Raw genomic sequence first — 26,465 nt, 5'->3', positions numbered from 1 at the left:
TAATCTCTTCCAAATTTAAAATTGTGCTAATATATTTAAGTATCTGATACAAGGTGCATGGCCTTCATTGAAAAATTCCTGTTTGTAAAGTTTTCTATAATGCAGTTACTTCTAACTTTTTTTGTGTCATTTATTTATTCAGCAAATGTTTATTGATTTCTATTATAGGGAGCTTACATTATAGAAAGGGTCTTTGTTTATATATGGATTATCAAATATGAAAAATTCAGATCAGTGGTATAAGTCTTGGTGATTCCTGTTAGATATCAATGCTTGCTTAATAAGATTCATGCTAAGCTAGGAGTGTTTACGCTGAGTGCAAACATATTCAAAACATCTTCACTTAAAGATTTCTAATTACAAACAAAATTGAAATACAAAATTATATATATCTATATATCTATATATCTTTTGCTTATATGTACGTGTGTGTGTGTGTGTGTGTGTGTGTGTGTGTGTGTTTATCTTTTGCTTCCCAAGTATGAAGGCAACATAGCCAGTTGAAACAGAGTGCTCAGTTGTGTCTGGGTTGATAGTGTCATTTACTTTTGGCCCGTGAATAAAATACAGCATTTTAGGGCTCCTGGGTGGCTCAGTCAGTCAGTCAGTTAAACGTCTGCCTTCAGCTCAGGTCATGATCCCAGGGTCCTGGGATCAAGTCCCAGGTTGGGCTCCCTGCTCACTGGAGAGTCTGCTTCTCACTCTGCCCCCCCCCCTCTACTACTGCTCTGTCTCTCTTTCTCTAGCAAAAACAAATAAATGAAATCTTTAAAGTATTTTAAAAGGATTTTCTTTTGCTGGGGTTGGAGCAGGGGTATGGCAAAGTATAAAATCTTGACTCTGAATGTAGTTGGAAGCATTACATACTTCCGTTTGTTTGTTTGTTTTAAAGATTTTATTTATTTATTTATTTGACAGAAAGAGACAGCGAGAGAGGAAATACAAGCAGGGGGCGTGGGAGAGGGAGAAGCAGGCTTCCCACTGAGCAGGAAGCCCGATATGGGGCTCAGTCCCAGGACGCTGGGATCATGACCTGAGCCAAAGGCAGAGGCTTAACCCACTGAGCCACCCAGGCACCCCCATACTTCCATTTTTAAAGATGTTTTTCCCTAATGACTGGAAAAGAGGGGGCATAATAATACAGTCCTATTAGAAAAATAAGGAACCAATGAATTGTGTCATTAGAATACCCTTTTCTTAAAAGTCATAAGTACAAAAAAATTACAAATTCGTATTAGTCAGTATTATTGAATCCTAAAGGATGTTGCAGCTTTTTTTTTTTTTAAGTGACCATAAGGTGCTTTTAAAAAATGGAAGTAAAATATGTCCAGTATTGGTCAGTGTGGTCAGTGTTCCATGACTGGCAAATGGTATGGCTCAGGATGCCATGAACAAGGGTGTAGAGAAGCACATTCCTGACCTGATTTTCCATGTCTGTTTTGTCATTGTATTGACATCTAGCATAGTCATGAGGACACAGTATGTCTTCTAATACTTGTTCAACTCCTGCTTATCCTTTCCACTTGTCCTACGCTTTTGTCTACCTCCGGGCAATGTAATTTCTTCTCCAATCTGCGTGAAGAACCATCTTACCATAGTATGATAGTATGTGCATGTTGAAAAAAGGATCATAGATGAGAAACAAGAAGATCAAAGTTCTAATAAAAGAAAATGATCAACTTTTAAAACAATGCTTACCATATATTACTTTAGCAAGTGGCTAAAATACAGTTATTTAAACTCTAGCATCTATAGAATAAATAGAGAACTGTGCCAGAGAACATGAAATTACAATATATTTCCATTATAATTGATCCGCTTTTCTCAAACATCCCTTGCTTTATCTCTTTTAACACAAAGACATTCCCTCTGCTATCTTTGTTCCAAAATTTAATCAAGAAAATATTAATACTTATTTCAGACTCTTAGGTTCATTAACTAATTCTAATATACTTGGCCCAATCACATCTAAATCTATCTGCTCATTTTTTGTGGTTTTTAGGTATTTCTCCTTATCTATAGCTGTTTTGGGGTAAGGTCTTTGCGACTTAAATAAGCTTCCTTCTTTTAATTTCTCACTGGAGAATTAAGTCAGGTCCGTATTTTGGCGTTTCCATCACTCTCATCCTTCCTTCATCTCCAATATACTCTGTTCCAGTATACCTTAGGGGTTCTTCTTTTCCTCGTCTACTCTAAGATTTTCTTATTTTAGATACTGTAAAACAGGAACAATTATAAACCTCCTCTGCTCAGGTTAACAGACTCTTTATTGTCCTTGTATTGAAAACTTGTTCCCAGTTCACAGAATTCAGATAATATCTCCATTTACCTTGATCATCCCTCCTACCATTTCTCAAATATGTTTATTATAATAAATGTAATTTTTATTTTCATATTTAAAAATTCTTTCTTCTCCATCTCAAGTAGTGAAGGGTCATTAAAAGTGACTTCTTTGCCCTTAGAACTTATTGGGAGAGAAGCCATCTCTGGGCCTCACAGTCTGAAAGGCTCTCTGCTGGCCCTTCTCCCACTGCTCTTTTTCTCAGGAGACTAGGGGTCCATAGCTTGAGTAAATATGTCCACTGCAAGACCACATTCTCTTTCTAGCCCACATTGCAGGTCCCTGGGGCCCCAGAATTCTCTGTCCAAACAGCCCTACGCCTGCCTTCTCCCTCCTATGTGGGACTCTTCCCCGGCCCATTCTGAAAAGGGTGCCGTGCTCCACCAGTTTAAATAGATCTGAAAGGTGACCACAGGTAATAGCTCTTTGGTGGTGGTGGTTGAAGGATTGGATTGATCTTGGACATGGAGGCTGTGTGTTCACAAGAGGTTCCTCATAGTGAACAGAAGAGCAGGGCCTGGGAAGAGAAGGGCTGAGGATGGCTCTTCTCCCACCACCATGTTCACACATGAAGAGTTCTAAATTCAAACCCACCTACCCGATCATCATGGAGGTATATTGTCAAGATAGAAGAACAGGGGTATTTTATTGAGTGGTTTGTTAGCTTGACTTATATTTAAATACTTAAATATATGGTATTGGGCTTTCATTTGTACTCTTGTCCTAGACCTTGAAAATGTTTAGGGGTGAATTTGCTCTGCCAAGTCATTTATTTATTTATTTATTTATTTATTTATTTATTTATTTATTTTATTGTTAGATCAGAAAAGGGGCCCTGAAACAGATCCTTCACTTAGTTGTCCACTTCAAACGCAGGTGATGATGCTAAGTAATAAAATTTTAAATATGGTCACATTGAAGTCCTATTGAAAGCCCTTTACTCCTGTTTATTTCATTCCTTACCTGGTTTTAGATGAATGCAAATAGAAACAATAGATAAGGAAGCAAGTGCTGCTGCTGCATGGGTTATGGGAGGGGAAGAAGAGGGGATGTGGAAGTTAGCTGGTGTTGGCCACACTTCCTCAATCCCCACTATTTGATGAGCTTTTGTATAATAGTTGCAGTGTTTGTACTTGGGTATATCATCAGTCAGAATTCTGCAGTTGAGAAGAATGAGTTGCAACTTGAGAACTGATGAAATGCTATTCTTGTCTGTAGCTCAGGATCCATAGATACATCTATAACAAATTATTTGTAACACTGTTACTTTGCATGTTGCATGTTTCCATTGACTCATGACATAGTTTTCCCCTCATTGTTGCTCAAAATTTTGAAGTGAAAATGACAAGGAATTGGACTTCTCATTTCTCATGAGGAAAATAACTTGGAGGATCACATGTTCCATACATATCCCTGTACATGACATTGGTGTCTTCCTCCATGCAATGTCATACTATTTTCTCCATCCATTAAATACACTGTAAAGGAAACCTATCATTTTCTTGTTCAATTGACTATGTTCAAATTGAACAGCAGTTTGCAGATAGATACTTGGTATACTTGGAGCCTGTGCTGACATTTACAAATTTAGGTGACTACATTTAAATGTCTACATTGACAAATGTTTTGGTTTTTGAAACCCAATTTATTTTAGGGGGTAGGGCTAATGACCATAAGTAGGGCTAATGACCATCAAGGGGATTTAGCACATTAAGGTGCTATTTGAAAAAATATCAGGAAAGGAAGTGATAAAGGGGTTGCAGTTCTTGTGCTTTCCTTCAACTATACTTTAGTTTCCTTTTCCCCTTCAAAAAATGCTTTCATTAACACAGAGCCGATTTCTGTCCTTGCTCTAGGTATCATTATTATGGGATTGGCATCAAAGAGAGCAGTGCATATTACCACTCCGTTTATTCTGGAAAGGGCCTGACAAGGTAGAGTTCTACTTTTTTCAAGACAAGTTCTCTGCATTTCTTTACCGATGCATAATAGCAATTGAATAAGACTCTCATTTTGTTTATTGGAATGTTTTCTTTAAAGCATCAGACCTTAATTTCAACTTTGTATGGACATTTACAACGATGTGGTCTAGATTACCAGGGAATTTATATAATTACTATCATTAATGAGAAATTGATAGTGAACAAGATCTCCCAGAGAGATTAAAAGGAGAAATCAAGGAAGCAGAATTGCTTTTAAATTAGTATTTACTCATAAGACTAGGTCTGTTTTCAGGCTGGTTTCGATAAAATATAGGCAGAAAAATGTATTTTTTCCCCCAAGGGATAAACTGTTTTAAAAATCTGTGAGGTTGGGTTGCCTGGCTGGTTCAGTCGATAGAGCGTTTGACTCAATCTCAGGATCCTGAGTTCAAGCCCCACACTGGGTGTGGAGCCTACTCAAAATAAAATAAAATAAAAATCTATGTGCTCGATCAACACCTTACAGAGATGAAAAGTTTATTATAAGTCATCTCTAATAATACATTCTTTGAATACCAGCTTACCTTAAGTGAGTTAAAGCTAATGACCTGCTGAATCTGTATGAAAGAAAAAACACAAATGAATATAAAAGAACACACTTCTCTAATATATCCTTAGCTATCAAAAGGAGGTCATGAATAAGTGGGGTGACATCCAACAAAACCAGTGATACTATACAATTATTATTTTTAAAATACTGGATCTCTGAATAATTAAATCTGCATCTGATGTTAACTTATGGTAATCTGCTCTTAGCTTGCAAAGGAATAAATTAATTTGAAAAGCAAAGTAACTTGTATAAAAAAATCATTTGGGTCACCTAAGTCATACCAAGATGAACTCAGATGTGGTAAAGAACATAATGGTGGCTTACTGGCTGTATTTACTGGAAAATGAAGGTATAGCCTGGACAAAAATAAATATTTCATGTCAAGTATGCTTTGCTTGCCTCAGATCCTATCTGATTTCCTTAAATATTCTTCATTTTACTTTCCCTTAATAGTTTATTTTTTAAGTAACTTGAGAAGAATGTGTGGGTCTCTTTGAAAATCAAACTGATTTCTCCAGGTTTATTTCACTAATCATGATTGAAGTCACCACTTTAGTGGGCCTTCTGCATTTCTTTGATTGCTGTAATTTTATATTTCTATTTTAACTAATGAAAATGTACTGATTTTTAAGGTTTTCTGGAAGCAAGCTGAAGAATGAGGTAAGAATTATTTTAATTTCTATTTGTGTCTGCCATAACATGTACTGCAAACTGAACAATAAGTGCTAACCATCCTTGCTGGCAAATATACTAAAAAATGTTAATTTCTGAGGAGCCTGTTGAATGATTGAGAACTTCAGACAGAGCTAAGTTTGATTTGGGGCAATTGATGTTTCTTTACATGGACATACTGAACAATTTCCAGTTAGCCTAGGAAGGGAAATTTTTCAGTTATTCTTGCCTAATATCAGAAACTTAAGAGATTGCAAAAAAAGACCATTCCTGATCTAAGAAATTTCCATTTAAATATAAACAGAAAGCCTAAAGCTGGGGATATGGAAGAAATTGGTATTTGGAATATACCCATTTAGACAAAACCTTTAATAGTTATCAAGAAGCCCAAATTTTATGCTGTGGTTTGTTTGAACCTCGTGTGTGTAGGCAGTTTGCTGATCTCTTCTACACTGTGGAGATGGGGTGGGAGCCAGGGAGAAAGGGTACGTGTCTCTAGCATGCACACACTCAGGCACTTTCTCCCTAGACTCCCCTCCCTCTCCCTACCCCCAGCCAAGGAACAGATCAGCAAACTGCTTTTATCTAAATGAGTTAGACTACCATTAGGGACTGCATGGCTAATTAGGCACACGATAAGGCCTTCATTATCCTTAAGTTATCTAATCATTAAAAAGAGGTGCCATAGAACTAAGGGCACATGACAATGTGTTGTGTGGTAAATCTGAACCTGAGGTAAATTGTAAACCCATTAGTTTGGTGAAATGATGCAAGCATATTACCTTAAGAAATAATATAAAACCCCCAACCCTTTGAAATGACCAATTTCTTCCCACCAATGCTTTTAATACAGTTAATGGCTAATTACATAATAAAATCCTCTAGATTGCTCTTTTTATCAATGAAATAATAGCTCTTTATTAGATAAACAATTGTGAAAGTGCAAAAATATTGACTTAGAAATACACTTCAGTTGACTGAAGTTTATGTCAATAGGGAATTTAAGTAATTTCTCTCAGGTGTTCTTTCTACCACTTTGATGAGGCTGCTGGTGCCAGTGAGCCATCAGCTGTTACAACATGTGTATGGCAAGGCTCACTTTACAGAATAAAGGAAAAAGTGCTTCTTGGGTGTACTGTTTCCTCCTCAGAGGAGTCCACTACAAATTCAGATGCAGATTTCGTTAATAAATTTAAAATATAATACTTTTGTTAGGCTACACAGCCTGTATTTCCAAAGACACCTGAAACAATAATAGAGTATTGTTATTGTGATGATTATAGAAATGAACACGAGGGCATCCTAAAGACTCAGAACTGCTCCAAATACTTTAAAAAATGATAATAGAACATTTGTTTAACAAAGTCAAAATTTAAAAAATTATTTTGTACCTGAGGTGATCAGCCATCATAGTTTGCTCAGGACGTGAGACTTTCAGTATAAACCTACTTGTACTTCAGCTCATTTGAACACTGATAACTGTGAGGTAGGGAAAATAGGTGTTAGCATTGCTAATTTACAACAGTTGTATTTGCTATTTAAAATATTCTGAATAAAGTTCTATTTTTTAAAACTTATGGGCAAGATATTAATGTCTAGGTATATGGAGTTACAGGTACTAGGGGACAAATAGTGAATGGACAGATTTGCTCTTTTCCAGTGTAGCAGGAAAACACGTCTTTAAAGTAATTATATGTGGGGCGCGTGGGTGGCTCAGTGGGTTAAGCCTCTGCCTTCAGCTCAGGTCATGATCTCAGGGTCCTTGGATCAAGGACCCACATCGAGCTCTCTGCTCAGCAGGGAGCCTGCTTCCTCCCCTCTCTCTGCCTGCCTCCCTGCCTACTTGTGATCTCTGTCTGTCAAATAAATAAATAAAATCTTTTAAAAAAGTAATTATACGTAATTACAAAGGGTATCATAGGTGTTAACCTAGTTGAAGTGGTTAAGGACATTCCCCGTAAGAAGTGACATTTAAGGAAAGAACTGAGAATAAGTGAGGGTTTGGAGGAGTGGATTTGGGGAGGAGAGGACCGGTGGATGGAATAGAGGTAACAGCATAGGTTAATGTTTCTCAGACTTAGTATTACTGACATTTGGGTGACATAATTCTGTGCTGTGGGGGATGTCCTGTGCACTGAAGGATGTTTAGCCCCATCACAGTGTCTCTGGTTTCTATTAACCAAATTCCACACCCTCCCCCTTGTGACAACCAAAAATGGCCTCAGATCTTACCAAATGTCAATGAGTGCTATATGGGAAGGCAGACAAGAGGAGCATCCTGTCATAGATATATGCATAAATCTGGATGAGAATATCTGGACTAGGATAATAGCTCTAGGGATGAAGAAAAGTGGGTGATTTAGCTAGGAAACTGGAAAAGAAGCAGGCAGAAAGAATAGAAAGATAATGGGTTCAGTTTGAGACTTACCGTATTTGAAGTGCTTATGAAATATCCTGTATAGACTTGCAGTGAGCAGCTGAGTATGTGACTAGAACAGAGTACTTAGCTAGACATTTACTTTGATGGGGTTTGAAGACATGGTAATGGATAAAAGTGTCTAGGGAAAAACCCAAATGATAACGGAAGAGGCCATGAGAAAAGAATTGTGAAAAGCAGGGAAAAAAAGATAAGGGTTGGTAAGATAACTGAGGAGAACCCAAAGAAGTAAGAAAAGAAAGAGGAGAATTTAGTGGCACAGAGGCAAAAGAATGCTTTCAACAGAAGGGAATGGTTACTGCTACAAAATGGCACTAAAAGCTCATGAAGACAATGGCTGAAAAAGGTCTATGGTATTAGTTAACCAGAGAGAATCAATGACTTTGGGAAAAAACTTTTCAGTGGAGAGCTGGGGTTTGATTGGTTTGTGAAATAAGTGGGAAGTGTCAGTGAATGTAGAAGATTTAGCCAAGTCGAGGTTGATAGTTGGAGGAGGACTTGAAATTTAGTTTTGAAAGATGATTAGACTATCATTCTAATGTTGATAAGACAGATCCAATAAAGAGGAGAGACTGGAGATATAAAAGAGAGGGGAAAGCTGAGAGCCCAGGGAAGAGCTTCAGAGTGGAGGAAGCGGCTCTAGAGGGAAGGAACACTTTTCTCATTAGAACAGAAAGAGGAAAAATTTAAGTTCAGTTGCAAGTAGATTAGTAGATTTTGTGGCAGGAAATTGAGGTAGTTTGGTGGTTTTATATTTCTCTCTGAGGTATTATTAGTCAGTTAGGTCATCTGTAGTGAGTAAAAGTCATGGGGTAAGAAGAGTTTGAAGAGCTTAAAGAAAGTCCCAGTTCTTCTCAATCAGGATGCCACAGAGTTGTAGCCCTCGGGACTCACTGTACGTAAGGACTGTAGGTATGTAAGGAACAAGTTAGGCATATAGAATGGTACTGGCCAAATACCATTCTTTGGAAAATTCTGAAAGTGGTCATTCAAATCTTTTTCTATAGGACTTAATTTTCTCACAGATACCCTACTAAGAGAGGTGGAAACAATCTCTATGAAAAACAAGAAATGCAGGGCATTATAAAATTAAATTGCAGGAACCAGAAGAAATGCAAAATATTTAGGAGCAACCATAATAAGAGAAGCATATTACCTACTTGAAAAAATACAGGCATAAAAGAAATTTTTATTTATTTTTTAAATCTATTTTTTAAAAATAATGTAAGTATACTCTTTAATCCCTATCCCCCAGCTCCCTCATCCTCCTAGCTGGTAACCATCAGTTTGTTCTCTATAGTTAAGATTCTGTTTCTTGGTTTGTCTCTCTCTCTCCTTTTTGATCCTTTGCTCATTTGTTTTATTTCTTAAATTCCACAGAAGAGAGAAATCATATGGTATTTTTCTTTCTCTGACTGACCTATTTCGCTCAGCATTATGGTCTTTAGCTCTATTCATGCTGTTGTAAATGGCAAGACTTGATTCTTTTTAATAGCTGAATAATCTATTTTTATATATAATGTATATACATATATATGTGTATGTGTATATATGTGTGTGTGTGATGTGTGTGTGTGCATATATATACATACATACATATATGCACACACATCACATCTTTTTTATCCATTCATCTGTTGATGGACACGGGCTGTTTTTATAGTTTGGCTTTTATAAATAAAGGTGCACGTGTTTTTGTATTTTGGGGGTAATTTCTGCAATTCCTGGATAACAAGATAATTCCATTTTCAATTTTTTTAGGAACCTTCATACAGTTTTCTAGTGGGAGCACCAGTTTGCATTGCTACCAACATGTCAAAGGGCTTTTTTTTTTTCTCTCCAGATCCTCACCAATACTTGTTGTTTCTTGTTTTGTTGATTTTAGCCATTCTGACAGGTGTGAGGCGTTATCTCATTGTAGTTTTGCTTTGCATTTCCCTGATGTCAAGCATCTTTGCATGTGTCTGTTGGCCATCTGTATGTCTTCTTTGGAGAAATGATTTTTCATGATGTCTGCCCATTTTTAAATTGGATTATTTGTTTCTGGATATTGAGTTGTATCAGTTCTTTATATATTTTGAATATTAATCCTTTATCAGATATGTTATTTGCAAATATCTTCCCCTATTCAGTAGATTAATTTTTAGTTTGGTTGATTGTTTCCTTCACTGTGCAGAAACTTTTTACTTTAAATGGAAATTTTAAGTGAAAACACATATCCCATTCCTGGATAGTTATGCTAGATATTATAAATGTACCAATTCTTCCTAAACTAATTTAGACATATAATACCCCAATACAATTTTGAGTGGGTAGCTAATTTTTGGAAGCGATTAAAATGACTGTACACTTGACCTAGAACAATATGCAGAAAGTAATAGTTAAGAGAAAGGTAAACAAGAATAGTCAAAAGGGACCTGTCTGCGAGATATCAAAATATTATGACACTGTGATACAGACTCAACTGCAGGTGGAACAAATCTACAACCAAGATTAGATACCTGAAAAAAGACCCTACTATACATAAGAGTTTACTGTACAATCAAAGAGACATTGCACCCAATGAAGGAGAAAAAAATTTTTCTTCAGTGAATTGTCTTATGTCCTTTTTGGAGGAAGATGTTGTATCAAATAAATAAATAAAATCCTTCATCATATAAAGTTAGAAAAATGAACTATTTTGGAAAAAATGTATATCTCCTTCCTTGTATGAATTTCATATAAATTATTGAATATAAAAAATACTTAGAAGGGAACATTTATATCTACCTCATTTCTGAATGATTCCATTTTCTAAGATGAAAACAATTTAAGAAATTTCAAAGGAAAAATATAGAAGGGAGAAGTTAAAAACTACTCTGTATCAAAAGCATCATATATAAAATTTGTAGTCAAAAGAAAGGCTGGAGATAATATTTTTAGCAAATATGACAATGGGATAATACTTCTACTAATAAGGAAATCCTATCAATTTATAGAAAAATATGAGGACAACACAACAGAGTAAAAGACGTGAATAGAAAATACACATAAAGAAGAAAAGGCCAATAAATGCATGAAAAGATGCACTGCCAATAAGCAAAAATTTTTTTAAAATTATATAATTGTCAAATATTAAGGAATTACTATGATGGTGGAGATGGTATGGTAAGATAAGCTCTTTCATGTCCTTCTGGTGAACACTGAACAAACACCCTGGAAAACTGTTGCAAGGCCTGTATCAGGTCTTTAAACTGTTCATACTCTTTCTCCCACAGCTTCACTTTTGCATGAATCTCACATAAAGAAGTAAGAGAAAATTCTTATAAAATGCCATGCAAAAATTGTGATTGTCTACTGTAAAAAACTGTGTGCCCCTAAATTACTACTAATAAAGAAATGGTTACATCATTTGTAGGACTTTTATGGGACTGAATATTATTTCATTTATTTAGAGTCTCTTTTAATGACATGGAAAATGTTAAATAGGAAGAAAAAAGGACACAAAAGCAAATATATGCATATATGGCTTCATATATGTAAATAAAATTGGATATCCATATGTCATAGATGAGTGACAAGATTAATATTCATAACTCTGCTGTGCAATATAGTAGCTACTAGCCCCATGTAACATTAATTATATAAAATATTCAGTTTCTCTGACATATTAGCTACATTTCAAGTCCATAATAACCACATACAGTATTGGACAGTGCAGACATAGATCAATTTCATCATCACAGAAAGTTCTGTCAGATAACGCTGCTTTAGAATATCTAAAATAGGGCGCCTGGGTGGCTCAGTGGGTTAAGCCGCTGCCTTCGGCTCAGGTCATGATCTCAGGGTCCTGGGATCGAGTCCCGCATCGGGCTCTCTGCTCAGCAGGGAGCCTGCTTCCTTCTCTCTCTCTCTCTGCCTGCCTCTCAGTGTACTTGTAATTTCTCTCTGTCAAATAAATAAATAAAATCTTTAAAAAAAAAAAGAATATCTAAAATATTCAACTCCATGATAAAGAGACAACCCAATAGAAATATAGCATTCCATATGAACGTGCAATTCACACAAGATGAAAAAAATAATTAGAAATAGTATTGGTGTTCATGGCACCCCTTCTAACTGACCAGGTTTCATAACATATGGCCAACAAATATATTGAATATCATTCTTCTCCATAAACATATGAAAAGGGCTCAGCTCAATCAGGGAAATTTTAATCAGGAAAATGCAAATTAAAACTATGATGAATAATCATTCCACTATTATTGGAATAACAGCAGTTAAAAAGTCTGAACATAAGCATTGTTACAAGTATGGAGCAAAAGAACTCCAAGGAACCATACGAGGGACAGTCACTAGTAAAGACAAAGGTGCACACAACTTATGACTGCATTCCTGGAGAAAGCTTCACACTGTGTACACGCAGGCACATTGGAGTGTGGTTGGTGATGCCAGAATGCTGGAAAATCAATGTCCATTATAATACAGTGAGAGAATAAATTTTAATATATCTATATAAGGTGATATTACAGTGCTTTGGAAGTGAATGCATTAAATCTATAAGAATCAAATTAGATTCATCTCAGAAACGTACAGTTGAGCGAGAAAACTCATTGAGTATAGGATACATACTGTATGGTACCAGTTTTAAAGCAATAGCATATATTACTTTAAATACTTAGTATTTACATATGGGATTAAGTTTTAGAGGTTTAAATGGGAGCAGTGTGAACTAAATAAAGAACATTATTTCTTGTGGGGGAAGGAAGGGAATAAGATTAGGGAAGGCTACAGAGGACGCTTTTGTATTTCATATGTGTAATGTCTCAATCAGGTTGGTTAATACATGGCTATTTGTTACATTTTATCTGTACTTTTTTAAAGTTTTAAATAGTTCATGATATAAAAGTAAACAAATGGAAAAACAAGAAAAGTAAAACAAAAAGACAAGAAGAGGATGGTAAGAGTAATTATCAGATAGTGATATGAATTTCGATTATTTTAAATTTTTACTCATAAATGTAGTGGTTCAAATTTCTGAAATGTCTTAGAGAATGTTTCAGAATCGTTTAATCCTCGGGAATAACACTAAGAAAACCTAGTCTCAATACTTTGTCCTGATCAAAGAAAGCCTTTCTTTTCCTGTGAATCTCTAGCATGAGCCAAATTTTGTTTTAACTAAGGTCCAGTAGTGAAGTTGCCATTATTTCTTAGGGAGTCAGCCTCTTGACTTCGTACCTTTCAACCAGGAAGTTTCCCTGATAGCCTGAATTTCCTTCTCCTTAACATCGACCATTCATGGCCAGTTTAACAACTTTGCACCGAGATAAATAACAAATCCTCCCTCCTTGGTATATGCTTTGCAAATATTTGCGGAGTGTTATCATGCTCTCTTTTAGTCATCACTTAGCCAAACTGTGCTGCTTAAAGCCTTTAATCTTTCCTCATAAATCAGACCCTCTTGCCTTCTAATCATATTGTTTCTTTTCTGTAGGTTTCTTCTTGTTTTCTTTGGGACATAAGATTTTTAATAGTTTACCCAAGAGTACTGAAGTCATCAGATGAGGGGAACTCTCCCCCACCCAACACACACCCCGGCCTATGACCTGGCACCAATTGTAGTGCAATTAAAATAGCAAACATATTCGTGTGATTAAAATGATCATGTTTTACTTTTTTCCCTGCTTGTCAATTGTTCCTTTCTTTTTGTTTTAGACAGCATATTATTATTTGATTTATGCCAACTTTGCACACCATTGCTAACCCAACATATTTAATTTTTTTAAATTTTCTTGGGCACTTTTGCCTCCTGTTGATGTTCCACATGTTGCTAGCTGCTAGGACACAAAACTACTACTTATTTAGATGAGAGTTTTAAATAGATATTTATATAGAAGACATATAATATACTTCATTCTTTAATATGTGTTTCCTTAGTATGCAAACATTTTTTTATTGAGAATTTTTTTGTTCATCACACACACAAACACACACACACACACAAACACACACACACATTTTAAAAATAACCATAAGATAAAAACTCAAGACCCACCCCACAGACTAACAGAAAGAAGTCCTCTGTGTGCTCCTACTCTTAATCACTTTCCCTTCCCTACCTACAAAAAGTTACTGTTCTCCACAATTTGGTGCTAATCACTCCTTTATTTTTCCTCAAATTTGATCAGTTATGAATATATATCTAAACAATGTGGTTATGGTTATACAACAATATGAATGTACTTAATACACTGAACTGTACACTTTAAAATGGTGGATAGTTCTATGTGTTATTTATCATTGCTCATTTTATTACTGCGTGTATTTATTTGTCTCACATAGAATAGAATCATTTTTCGGTGACTTTCTGGTTTCATTCAGCATTAAATTTTGTGATTCATTGATGTTGATGTACATATCGGTTTTTTTTTAAAGATTTTATTTATTTGACAGAGATCACAAGTAGGCAGAGAGGCAGGCAGAGACAGAGGGGGGGAAGCAGGCTCCCTGCTGAGCCAGAGAGCCCAATGCGGGGCTCGATCCCAGGACCCTGGCATCATGACCTGAGCTGAAGGCAGAGGCTTTAACCCACTGAGCCACCCAGACGTCCCTACATATAGTTTTAATACCTTTATTTGTACTGCTGTATAATATTCCACTATAGGAAAATATCACAATGCATTTATTTATTCCATTGTTGGTGGATTTTTTTTTTTTTTGGCTGAAAAACAATATTGTTATGAACATTCTATGAACAGGTACAGAAATGGAATTCTAGGTTCTAGGATATGCTTAATGTTATTTACTGTTTACAATTAAGTTGTTTTCCAAATGGTTATATTAATTTATGTCTGTCCAACTGTGTGTGAGCATTCCTTTTGTTTCACATTCTCACTGATACTTGGCCTTGAATGATATTTTAGTTCTTTCTAGTCTGATGGGTGTAAAATGGTACCTGTGATTTTCATTTGAAAATTATTTTTAGTAACTATATAAAAAATATAAGCTTACATTTTTGGGGATTTTTATTGGCCAGTTTTCTTCTATGAAATATTTGCTCAGATCACATAATTTTTCTATTTTAAAAATTTGATTCTTAGGAGTTTTTTTATATTCTAGTTAGTAATATCCTGTAGGTTATGTGTTGTAAATAACTTCACCCTGTTGGTGGCATGGCTCAACATCCTATAGTGTCTTTCAAGAAGATATTTTTTAATTTTATGGTTTATGTTTTTTTTTGTATCTTGTTCTTAAAAATTTGTAGATCCTAAAATATTTTCCTATATATTCTTCGAAAAGTAGAAAATTGCTCTTAGCACTTAACTTCTTATTTCATCTGCAATTTTTGTTGTTGTTGTGGTGGTGGTGGTGGTGGTGGTAAACTACACATAGAAAAATTGACTTTCTTTTTTTTTTTTTTTTTTAAAGGATTTTATTTATTTATTTGACAGAGAGAAATCACAAGTAGTCGGAGAGGCAGGCAGAGAGAGAGAAAGGGAAGCAGGCTCCCTGCTGAGCAGAGAGCCCGATGCGGGACTCGATCCCAGGACCCTGAGATCATGACCTGAGCTAAAGGCAGCGGCTTAACCCACTGAGCCACCCAGGCGCCGAAAAATTGACTTTCTTAATCATTTTTAAGTACACAGTTCAGTGGTATTAATACATTCATATTGTTGTGCATTCATCACCACCTCTATCTCCAGAATTCTTTTAGTCTTGCAAAACTGAAACTCTAAACTCATTAAACAATAACCCCTCCTTCCCCTCCCCCCAGCCCCTGAAATCTGCCATTCTACATTCTGTCTCTATGATTGTAATTACTCTAAGTAGCTCATATATGTGGAATCATATATTTTGTCTTTTTGTGACTGACTTATTTAACTTAGCATCATGTCCTCAAGGTTCATTCATGATATAGCATATGTCAGAATCTCCTTCTTTTTAAAGGCAATATAAATTGCATTTATATACAACATTTTGCTTATTTATTCACCTGTCAGTGGACGCTTGGATTGAATAATGCTGCTATGAACATAGGTGTGCAAATGTCTCTTTGAAACCCTGCTTTTAAATACTTTGGATATATACCCAAAAGAAGAATGACTACATTATATAGTAATTTCTTATTTAATTTTCTGAGGAATCACCATACTGTTTTACACAACTATACCATTTTATACTCCTATCAACAGTACATAATCATACATGTCCTCATCAATATTTGTTGTTTTCTGTTTTGTTTTGTTTTGTTTTGTTAACACTGGTCATCCTAATGAAGGTGAAGTGGTATATCCTTGTGGTTTTGATTTAAGTTTCTCTAATGATTAATAATGTTAAATATCATTATGAAATGAGCTTGTTGATTAATACATATCTTCTTTAAAGAAATGTCAGTTCAGGTCTTTTGTCCATTTTTGAAGTGGGTTGTTTGTTTTATTGTTAAGTTTTACAAGTTCTTTATATGTCCTGCATATTAATCCCATATCAGATATATGATTGGAGAATACCTTCTTCTATTGCATTGATTATTTTTTTTATTCCATTTGCAGTGTTCTTTGATGCCCAGAAGTTTTTCATTTTTATGAAGTCCAATTTGTCTGTTTTTGTTTTTGTTGTCATATCTAAGAAATCATTGCCAAATCTAAGGTTATGAAGATTTTGTCCTGTCTTTCCTTCTTTTTTAAAAATATTTTATTTATTTATTAGAGAGAGAGTACAAGCAAAGGAAGGGACAGAGGAAGAGGGAGAAACTGACTCCCTGCCAAGCAAGGAGCCCAATGTGGGACTCAATTCCAGGATCCTGAGATTACAACCTGAGCATAAGGCAGATGCTTAAGCAACTGAGTCACCCATGCACCCTGCCCTGTCTTTTCTTCTAAGAGTTGTATAGCTTAGGTCTGATATTTTAGGTATTTGATTCATTTTGAGTTAATTTTTTACATGGTATTAAGTAAAGGCCTATCTCCATTCTTTTACATGCAAATATCCAGTTTTTCTAGCACCATTTGTTGAAAAGACTGTCCTTTCCTTATTGAATATTGTTGGCACCCTTGTCAAAAATCATTTGGCAGTTTTTGTGAGGGTTTATTTCTGGGTGTTCTATTTTGTTTCACTGATCTGTATGTCAGGTTTTGTGTCACCTCTAGTTTCTTTTGATTATTGTAGCTTTGTAGTAAATTTTGAAATCAGAAAGTGTTAATTCTCCAACTTAGTTCTTTTTGGGGGGGGATTATTTTTACAATTTGGGATCTCCTGGATTCCATGTGAATTTTAGGATCTGTTTTTCTATTTTGACAAAAAACCGTCATTGGGATTTTACATTGAATCCTTGGGTTGCTTTGGGTACTATTGACATCTTAACAATAAATTTTCCAATTTATGAACATAAGATGTCTTTCCACTTATGTTTTAATTTCTTTGAGCATTGTTTTTTAATTTCCATTAACAAGTCTTTCACCTTCTTTGTTATGTGAATTACCATGCATTTCATTCTTTTTGATGCTATTATAAATAAAATTGTTTTCTTAGTTCTTTTCAGATTTTTTCATGTTGACTGTATCCTGTTACTTTGCTAAATTCACTTATTATTTCTAATAGGGTTTTTTGGTGGAATCCTTATGATTTCCTCATATAAGGTCATTTCATCTACAAACAAATAATTTTACTTACTTCTTTCTAATATGGATGCATTTTATTTCTTTTTCTTACCTAACTGTTCTGGCTAGGACTTTTAGGCCTACGTTGAGTAGAAGTGTTGAAAATGAGCATTCCTGTCTTGTTTCTGATCTTAAAGGAAATATTTTCAGTCTTTCACCATTGAATATGATGTTTGTTGTGGGTTTTTCATATGGCTTTTTTTTTTTTTTACCTTGAGGGACTTTATTTGTATTCCAAGTGTTTTGATAATTATTATTATAGAAGTGTGTCAAACCTTGTCAAATTCATCATTTGAAATAATCCTGTGTTTTTTCCCCTTTAATTTGTGAAGGTGGTATATGACACAGATTGATTTTTATGTGTCAAACCATCCTTGCATTCAATGAATAAATCTCACTTGGTCATAATGTATAATCTTTTAAATATTTTGCTGAGTTCACTTAGTATTATAAATCATAAGATTTATTGCATTGTTTGGTTTTGTTTTCTTATGGTGTCTTTGACTTTGGTATCAAGATAATTTTGGCCTCATAGAATGAGTTAGAAAGTGTTCCCTCTTCCTCAGTTTTTGGGAAAACTTCAAGAAAAACTGATGCTATTTCTTCTTTATATGTTTGGTATAATTTACTAGTTAAGTCATTAGGATCAGAACCTTTCTTTGTCAGATTTTTGATGACTGATTCAATCACCTTACTTGTTATAGACTGATCCAGATATTCTCTTTCTTTGTTGTTCCACCTTGGTAGAATTTGTGCTTCTAGGAATTAATCCATTTCATCTAGGTTATCCAACTTGTTGATGTACAGTTTTCATGTACAGTCTTACAGTTCTTGCTTAGTGGAATCAGTTTTTTATTTATTTTTATTTTTTTTTAAGATTTTATTTATTTATTTGAAAGAGAGAGAGAGAGAGAAATCACAAGTAAGCAGAGAGACAAGCAGAGAGAGGGAGAAGCACACTCCCTGCTGAGCAGAGAGCCCGATGCGGGGCTTGGTCCCAGGACCCTGGGATCATGACCTGAGCTGAAGACAGAGGCTTAACCACTGAGCCACCCAGGCGCCCCAGTTTTTTGTTTTTTATTTTAGTTATTTGAGTCTTCTCTATTCTTTTTTGAAGTCACTCTACCCATGAGTTTGTCACTTTTGACCTTAAAGAACTAACCTATGTTTCATTGACCTTTTTTATTGTTTGTATATTCTCTATTTCATTTATCTCTGTTATGATCTTTATTATTTCCTTTCTTCTGCTCACTTTCAGTTTAGGTTGTTCTTTTCCTAATTCTTTAAGTTGTTCATTTAGATTATTGACTTGAGATTTTTCTTTCTTTTTTTTTTTTAAGATTTTATTCATTTATTTGACAGACAGCGATCACAAGTAGGCAGAGGCAGGCAGGAAGAGGGGGGAAGCAGGCTCCCCGCTGAGCAGAAAGCCTGACGTGGGGCTCGATCTCAGGACCCTGAGACCATGACCTGCGCCAAAGACAGAGGCTTAGCCTACTGAGCCATCCAGGCGCCACTCTTTCTTGTTTTTCTTCTTCTTTCTTGGTTTTTAATGTAAGCATTTATAGCTAAAAATTTCCCCTCTAGCACCAGTTTTACTGCATCCTCTAGTTTTGACGTGTCATATTTCTACTTTCATTCATCTCTAAGTATTTTCTATTTTCCCTTGTGATTTCTCCTTTGATCTGTTGGTTGTTTAAGAGTATATTTAATTTTGGGTGTCTGGGTGGCTCAGTGGGTTAAAGCCTCTGCCTTCAGCTCAGGTCATGATCTCAGGGTCCTGGGATCAAGTCCCACATTGGGCTCTCTGCTCAGCAAGGAGCCTGCTTCCCTTCCCCTCTCTCTGCCTGCCTCTCTGCCTACTTGTGATCTCTCTTTCTGAGAGTATATTTAATTTCCACAAATTTTTGAATTTTTCTGTTTTCCTTTTGCTGATTCATCTTTACATGAGTGTTGTATCTATTCTTGGTTTTTTGCATTTCTACATTTCTACACACATTTTAGAATCAGCTTATTAATTTTCATAGAAAACCCTGATGGGATTTGATTGGAATTGCATTGAAGAAGTAGATCAATCTGTGATATTTCCACAACACTGAACCTTCTTATTTATAATTTAATATCCTTTGATAAAGCTTCTTTTCTTTTCTTTTCTTCTCTTCTTGGGGAGGGAATGAGGGTGTGTGGGGGGAGGGACAGAGGAAGAGGGAGAGAGAGAATCTCAAGCAGACTCTCTGCCCAGCATGGAGCCCAATCTGGGGCTCAATCTCAAAACCTTGAGATCATGACCCAAGATGAAATCAAGAGTTAGACACTCACCTGACTGAGCCACCCAGGTGCCCCAGTTTGATCATTTTCTTAAAGACATTTTGCACTTCTTTTGTTAGACTTATTCCTAGGCATCTTCTAATATTTGTTGTTATTTTATACAGTGTTGTTTTTATTGCAGGTTCTTAATGTTTGTTCCTTGGTTTTAGAAATTCAGCTGACTTTTTTATTTATCTTGTATCCACCAGTGTTGCTAAAAAATCTGTTGTTAATTGTAACAATTTTTGTGCAGTTTGTTTTAGTTTTTAATGTAATCAACCACATCAGTTGTAAATAATGCTAGTTTTGTTTCTTCCCTTTCAATATGTACTCTTTCATTACTTTTTTTGGCCTTACTGCTCTGGTCATTAACTTTAGTACAGTGTTGAACAAAAGATGCTAGAGTAGGCAACTTTATCTTATTTGTGATTTTTAAAAGAACATTTATAGTATTTTACTGTTAAGTATGATATTTGCTATGGATTTTTGATAATTATTTTGATTTTTTTGATATTTTGATTATTGAATGATTAAGGAAAATTTCTTATTTTTCTAGCATAGGCAGAGAGAGAAGTGAATGGTAGCTGGATTTTTAACAAATGCTTTTTCTGTATCAATTGAGATGATTATACATGGTATTTTCCCCTCCCCTTTCTTTTCTTCTGTCAATGTGGTGAATTTAAGCCTAGCTTGGTTATAACCATTCTTATAGACTTTTGGATTTGGTTAGCTAATATTTTGTTCAGTACTCTTTCAAGTATGATAATAACCAAGACTGGCCTGTCCTTTTTCTTTCTTTTTCTGTCCTTGTCTGTCTTTGGCAAAGAAGTTTTCAAATGAACTGGAACAAGATTCTTCTTTTCCACTGTCTAAAAAACTCTAAGTTTGAAAATATCTGATTCCTGAATGCTTGATAAAACTCACCTATTAAACATCTTCTGAACCTGTTTTTCCCCCTCTTTGGGGAAATTTTTTTGATTATTAATTATATTTGCTAATGGAAATGAGACTATTCTCTAATTCCTAACTTAGATTTTACACAACACTATGTATTGACGTTTTTTTCAGTTTCTGTTTCTCTCTCTCTTCTGATTTCACTAAATTACTTCTTGGGACAAATAAACATGATTTTCCACCCATGAGAAAAGATATAAGAAAAAAGTGTTAACCTTCCTATAATTAGAATTTGAGTGCCTATCTTGAATTATTAAGACTGATTAAATAGAGTAGATTGGGATTAACTGTGCTAACATATCAGTTCATGATAGTTAATCATGTATATAGTAGTTCTTTATTAAATTTATTTTTTACTTAAAAATTTTTTTAAAGAGTTATTTATTTATTTGACAGACAGAGAGAGAGACAATGAGAGAGGTAACACAAGCCAGGGAAGAGGGAGAGGGAGAAGCAGAAGCAGGCTCTCCACTGAGCAGGGAGCCCAATGTGGGGCTTGATCTCAGGACCCTGGGATTATGACCTGAGCCAAAGACAGATGCTTAACAACTGAGTCACCCAGGTGCCCCCCTTTATTAATTTCTTAAAAACTATTTAATCAGAATAATTCTTCTCTATCCATACTTGAAAATAGAGGGTACAAGGATGAAAACTAAAACCTAACCTGAACATACTGCACTTTTAATATAAAATTTTTGGAAAGTTTATATCAAATCAGTCAATAAGAAATCAAAATATCTAAGATATCTGCATTAAAGACTGAAAAGTCCTCCTAACTTCTTCTTGATTTAGCACATAAGTCTGTAAGTCTACAAAGTTTGTGAATGATAAGACAGGGTAAGAACCCAACTTATGTAAGTATTAATTCTTCAATATGGCAAAGACAAATGAAGAAACACAAAAACTCTAGAAGAAAATATAGGAAAACTATGAGAAAGAATGAAATTTTGTCCTTACCAGGAATACCTTGCTTCCTTTACCATAATCACAATTTCATTCTTTGCCCCAATTTTTTTTTTTTATTACAAACCTGTTTGTTAAATCGTTATTTGAGGGGCAAGAACAATCAGTTATGACCTGGGGAGACTGATTTACTGAGGATCTGGTTCTGTCACAAATATGCATTTTCCCTTTCTGTGTGGATTTTTTGTAACTATGTCAACCCTGCAGCATTGTATATTATTTGTTGTTTGCCACTTTTTCTAATTTTCTGAAAACTACCAGAGGTGTACTTTCCCCTCAAGGGATTTGGAAGGAGAACACTTATCTAAATATGGGTAGGGGAAGGTTGAGGTGAGAAAGTTCAGGGTACTAATTTGGGAATCAGAAGACTTAGAGTCCACTCACAATTCTACCACTAATTATTTCTGAGACTACATAAATTAACTTCTTATCGTCTTGTTTACTTAGTCCACAAATAATTTGGTAATCCATACTGGATTTGGCAGTTCTTGATCCCTTATAGTTAACATAATTGCAATAGTTCTAAAAGTGGATCTTTCAAAACTTGTGCCATTAACAAGTGTGAATTAAAATTAAATTTCTAAAAGTTGTGCAAACTGACAATACTCAAAAGTAAAGCCCAAAGTAAGAAAAATATCCTGACTATGAAATTGCTTATGGTTTAGAAGCAATAACTCTGCCGACATGTCTTGTTTATTCAGCTGAATGATCTAGACAGTTTATCAAAATCTCCTTAACTGTCGTCGTGGTTTGCAGGATGAAGAAGAATGAAATTGTATGGGTTTCTATTTTATTAGAATTGTATTTTGGATCCAAATAGTTGATAATGATCTATTTCTTTCCATTTTTCCTATTATAGGGTGGCTTCACTCGCAAATATTCACTAAGTTCAAAAACTGGAACACTTCTTCCAGAATTCCCTAGTGCTCAACACCTTGTGTACCAAGGATGCATTTCTAAAGACAAGGTATCAATTAAAGATACTTCTCTATTGATTTTCTGATATGTTGGTTCCATATCTCAATTTGCTGGGAATCTCATGGCACTTGCAGGAAGCAGTCAGAAATCTGCATAATCAAACATAATTGACTGATTTATAGGAGGGACAAATGTTTACTAACATTGATTAAACACTTTCCAATTAATTATTTACCATCTCCATGATAGTATGTAATCAGAAGTTGGTAAAATAAACCTCAAAAGACTACAGAGTATTTTTTATTTAAAACTCAGTATCAAGGAAGAAAATATCACATACAATTTCTTTAATTATAAGCTTTATGTTTTAATTAGCCTCATATCACTTCAGTAAACAGTCATCAGACACTTCCCTGGGACGGAATTTATTCCAAGCATTGAGGGGTAGATACCTGGATGAATGCAAGCACTATACTAGAAGTGGGCAAAGATTCCTTTCCATTAGAAAATTCTGTGCTCCCTTATATATTTCCATTTTTTTTTGAAAGTTAAGGAAGAAGCAGTTTCATGGGATTCAGTTCATAAATAAGCCTCACTGTGACTTTTCAGTGCTTATAGAGTAAAGTCTAAGGATAAATCCTCCTCTATTTCTGGACTTCTAAAGTCATTTTCTAAGTATCTACTGAATGACTAACAGTTCCTGCTATTAGTATTAAACCAGGGCAAATGATTTCTGCATTTTTCTTTCAACCCAAGTTAATTTGTCATTAGTACTTAAGAAAAATACCTTTTTTAAAAAACATTTATTTACTTATTTTATAGAGAGAGAACGTGCACAAGCAGGGCGGGAGGGACAGAGGGAGAGGGAGAAAAAATCTTAAGCAGATTCTGCACTGAGTGGGGATCCAGGGGTGGGGCCAGTCCTGGGACTGATCTTACAATCTTGAGATCATGACCTGAGAAGAATCTAAGAGTCAGACATTTAACCGACTGTGCCACTCAGGTGCCCCTTAAGGAAAACACTATATATATATATATATATATATATATAGTTAACATATATATATATATATGTTAAGTCAGTTCATATTCTTGAGGTACAAAGAGCACCTCAAGAGGAGTATGAATAACTAATGTCCAACTGGATTACATTAGTAGTGGGATTTCTGTGGAAACTGGCAATATAATAACATATTGACAAAAAGATCTATTGACAGGTAAGTAGAGATGCACAGTAACTTACGGGGTTCATTTTGATGACCTACTCTTCCTGTTAAGAACAGGCAAAATATTGAAGATAATTCCCACATGCTGATTCCAAGCAAGTCTCCTGAAGTGTGTCCACTTTGTATCATTCTCTCCCATCATGTTTCTCAAGGTTATCACATCATTTTTTAACGTTATAGATGTTATGTGATATTATGACTTCAGTAAATGCTAACATATGGCAGTCTGTGGGGAAACCTGTGGAAATCAGTGACGTTCCAGGCAACATGGTTCTTTGGGGAGGGTATTGTTGGATCCCCCATGTGGAGAGAATTGTTTACATGCAAACATATCATGAAGATGTTTGCTGTGTAAATATTCCTGGTGAGACAGATGGGATGGGGAGAGGAGCAAAGAAAAAAGAGAAGTGAGGACATCTTCCTGTAGTTTCTTTCAGTTTCTCTGCTAGTCTCCAAGGAATTCCTTCCTGTCAACTTAAAAAACTGGTAAATCATTTCTCACTCAAGTATCAGGATGCTTAAATAACCCCTGGTTTCTAAGGACATTCCCAGTGGTCCTTATCATGAGCACCAGGGACTAACACTTCTCTTTGTCCCTTGAAGACAGCTGGACCCTGCTTTTTACCCTCTTAGCCAGTAGCCAAGTTCCCCAGATAACTTGTCAGTTTCTAGCAAGAGGGGTCGGCTGAAGTGAAGCACTTTATGCCCCTGCTTTCTTGAAGCAGAAAGGATGGGACTTTCCAGGGAGAAGTTGATCCCAGTGAGGTGGGGGGTTGGCTAAAGCCGAGGGGCCACTTTCTACCTCTTTATGGTGTCACTCGAGGCAGTTGCCACCCACCCCCCAACCACATACTCACTAACTTCTCTTGAGACAAGCCTCTATCTTTCATACTGTCTTTATCCTTACTTTTAAACATGAGTCTTGGCAACCTATATAAAAATGTATTATGCCTCCATCAGAAAGGACGAATACCCAACTTTTGTAGCAACATGGACGGGACTGGAAGAGATCATGCTGAGTGAAATAAGTCAAGCAGAGAGAGTCAGTTATCATATGGTTTCACTTATTTGTGGAGCATAACAAATAGCATGGAGGACATGGGGAGATGGAGAGGAGAAGGGAGTTGGGGGAAATTGGAAGGGGAGGTGAACCATGAGAGACTATGGACTCTGAAAAACAATCTGAGGGTTTTGAAGGGGCGGGGGGGTAGGAGATCGGGGTACCAGGTGGTGGGTATTAAAGAGGGCACGGATTACATGGAGCACTGGGTGTGGTTCAAAAATAATGAATACTGTTATGCTGGAAATAAATAAAAAATAAATTTTAAAAATGTAATATTGCCTAAAGTACAGAGCTTGTCTCAGTTCCATCAATGGTGACATATTCTGCTAGAGGCGTCCTGTAGTCAGCATACAGTTAATCTTGCAGGGAGATTAACAAGTTTGCACATCACTGTGATAGAGCCTTGAGCTACACCACAGGGGTGTGTGCTCTCACTAGGCTGTAGGGATAAAGGCTGGAGAGCAGGTTAGAGTAAGACACTGCCATCACCGTCACCGTCACCATGTTGGGATAAAAATAGCTCCAGCAGTCAATCTCTCAACATGTGTTATGGATTATTCCAGCCACCTTGTTTGCGTTAATTTGTTTAGTCCTCATAACAGCCCTATTAGAAATTTACTGTTATCATCATCTCCGTTTTCCAGGTGACGAATTTAGAACACGCAAATGTTACGTGGCTCGCTTGACATCCTATAGCTTGTGAGTGAGAGATCAGAGCTGGTATTCAAACCTAGGCAGTCCGTGGGTACACTTCTAAGCTTAGCTTTGTTTGTTGAAATATTATTTAGTAATAAACCATTGTGGATTTTAGAATATATTTACAACTTTTAGTTATGCTATCCAAATGTCTGTGGTAACATGGAAACAGAGACTCTTCTAATAGACACTCACCATTCAGATCTTTCTTGGGTATATTTTCGAGTCATTTGCTCTTACTAATTTCAGATAATATTTAGTAAGATCTTCCTGTGTACCAGACACTGCTCTACGTGCACCATATCTTTTTGAATCTGGGTAATATATCATTCGTCCTACTTAAAGACAAAAAGCTTAGGGTTCGGAGACCAAGCATCCTGTGCACAGTAGGGCAGGAGAACTGAGCACTTGATTTTAGCTGACCCCACCACCCACACTGGAAACCACTAGGCAACACTGCCCAAGAACCCACTTATTACAACTGTATGAAGAGGTGATATATTTCACCATTTTATGTTTATTCCTGCAACCAAAGATAATCTTCTTACTAGGTAGAAAAACACAAGGCTGCTTTGGCTCACAGCTCCCTGAACAATCACCTTTTTTCATTGTTCACATGACGCTATGCTGTAAGTGTTGGTTTGCTTGCCTTTCTCCCTTCACAAGGCTGTAGGCTCCTGGAAATAAGAACTGTGCCTTTGGTTTTGATTCCTCGACATTG

At 35.7% G+C, this 26,465-nt stretch overlaps 1 protein-coding gene across 3 annotated transcripts in view; it reads left to right on the top strand.

Moving 5' to 3' along the window:
• RFX6 (regulatory factor X6) overlaps positions 1-26,465 on the top strand; it is a 61,371-nt gene that overhangs the window by 14,060 nt on the left and 20,846 nt on the right. For 2 of the 3 annotated variants that reach the window (XM_082730409.1, XM_082730408.1), the window contains exons 5-7: positions 4,198-4,275; positions 5,506-5,533; positions 22,701-22,808. In XM_082730409.1, coding sequence (XP_082586535.1) covers positions 4,198-4,275; positions 5,506-5,533; positions 22,701-22,808 — 214 coding nt within the window. Of the gene's footprint in view, positions 1-4,197; positions 4,276-5,505; positions 5,534-21,337; positions 21,441-22,700; positions 22,809-26,465 lie in introns of those variants that run through there. The other variant, XM_082730410.1, reaches the window with a different exon arrangement.

Source organism: Mustela nivalis (assembly GCF_964662115.1).
Source record: "Mustela nivalis genome assembly, chromosome: 5".
Taxonomy (NCBI): Eukaryota; Metazoa; Chordata; class Mammalia; order Carnivora; family Mustelidae; genus Mustela; species Mustela nivalis.
This window is presented reverse-complemented; position numbering and strand designations above follow the sequence as displayed.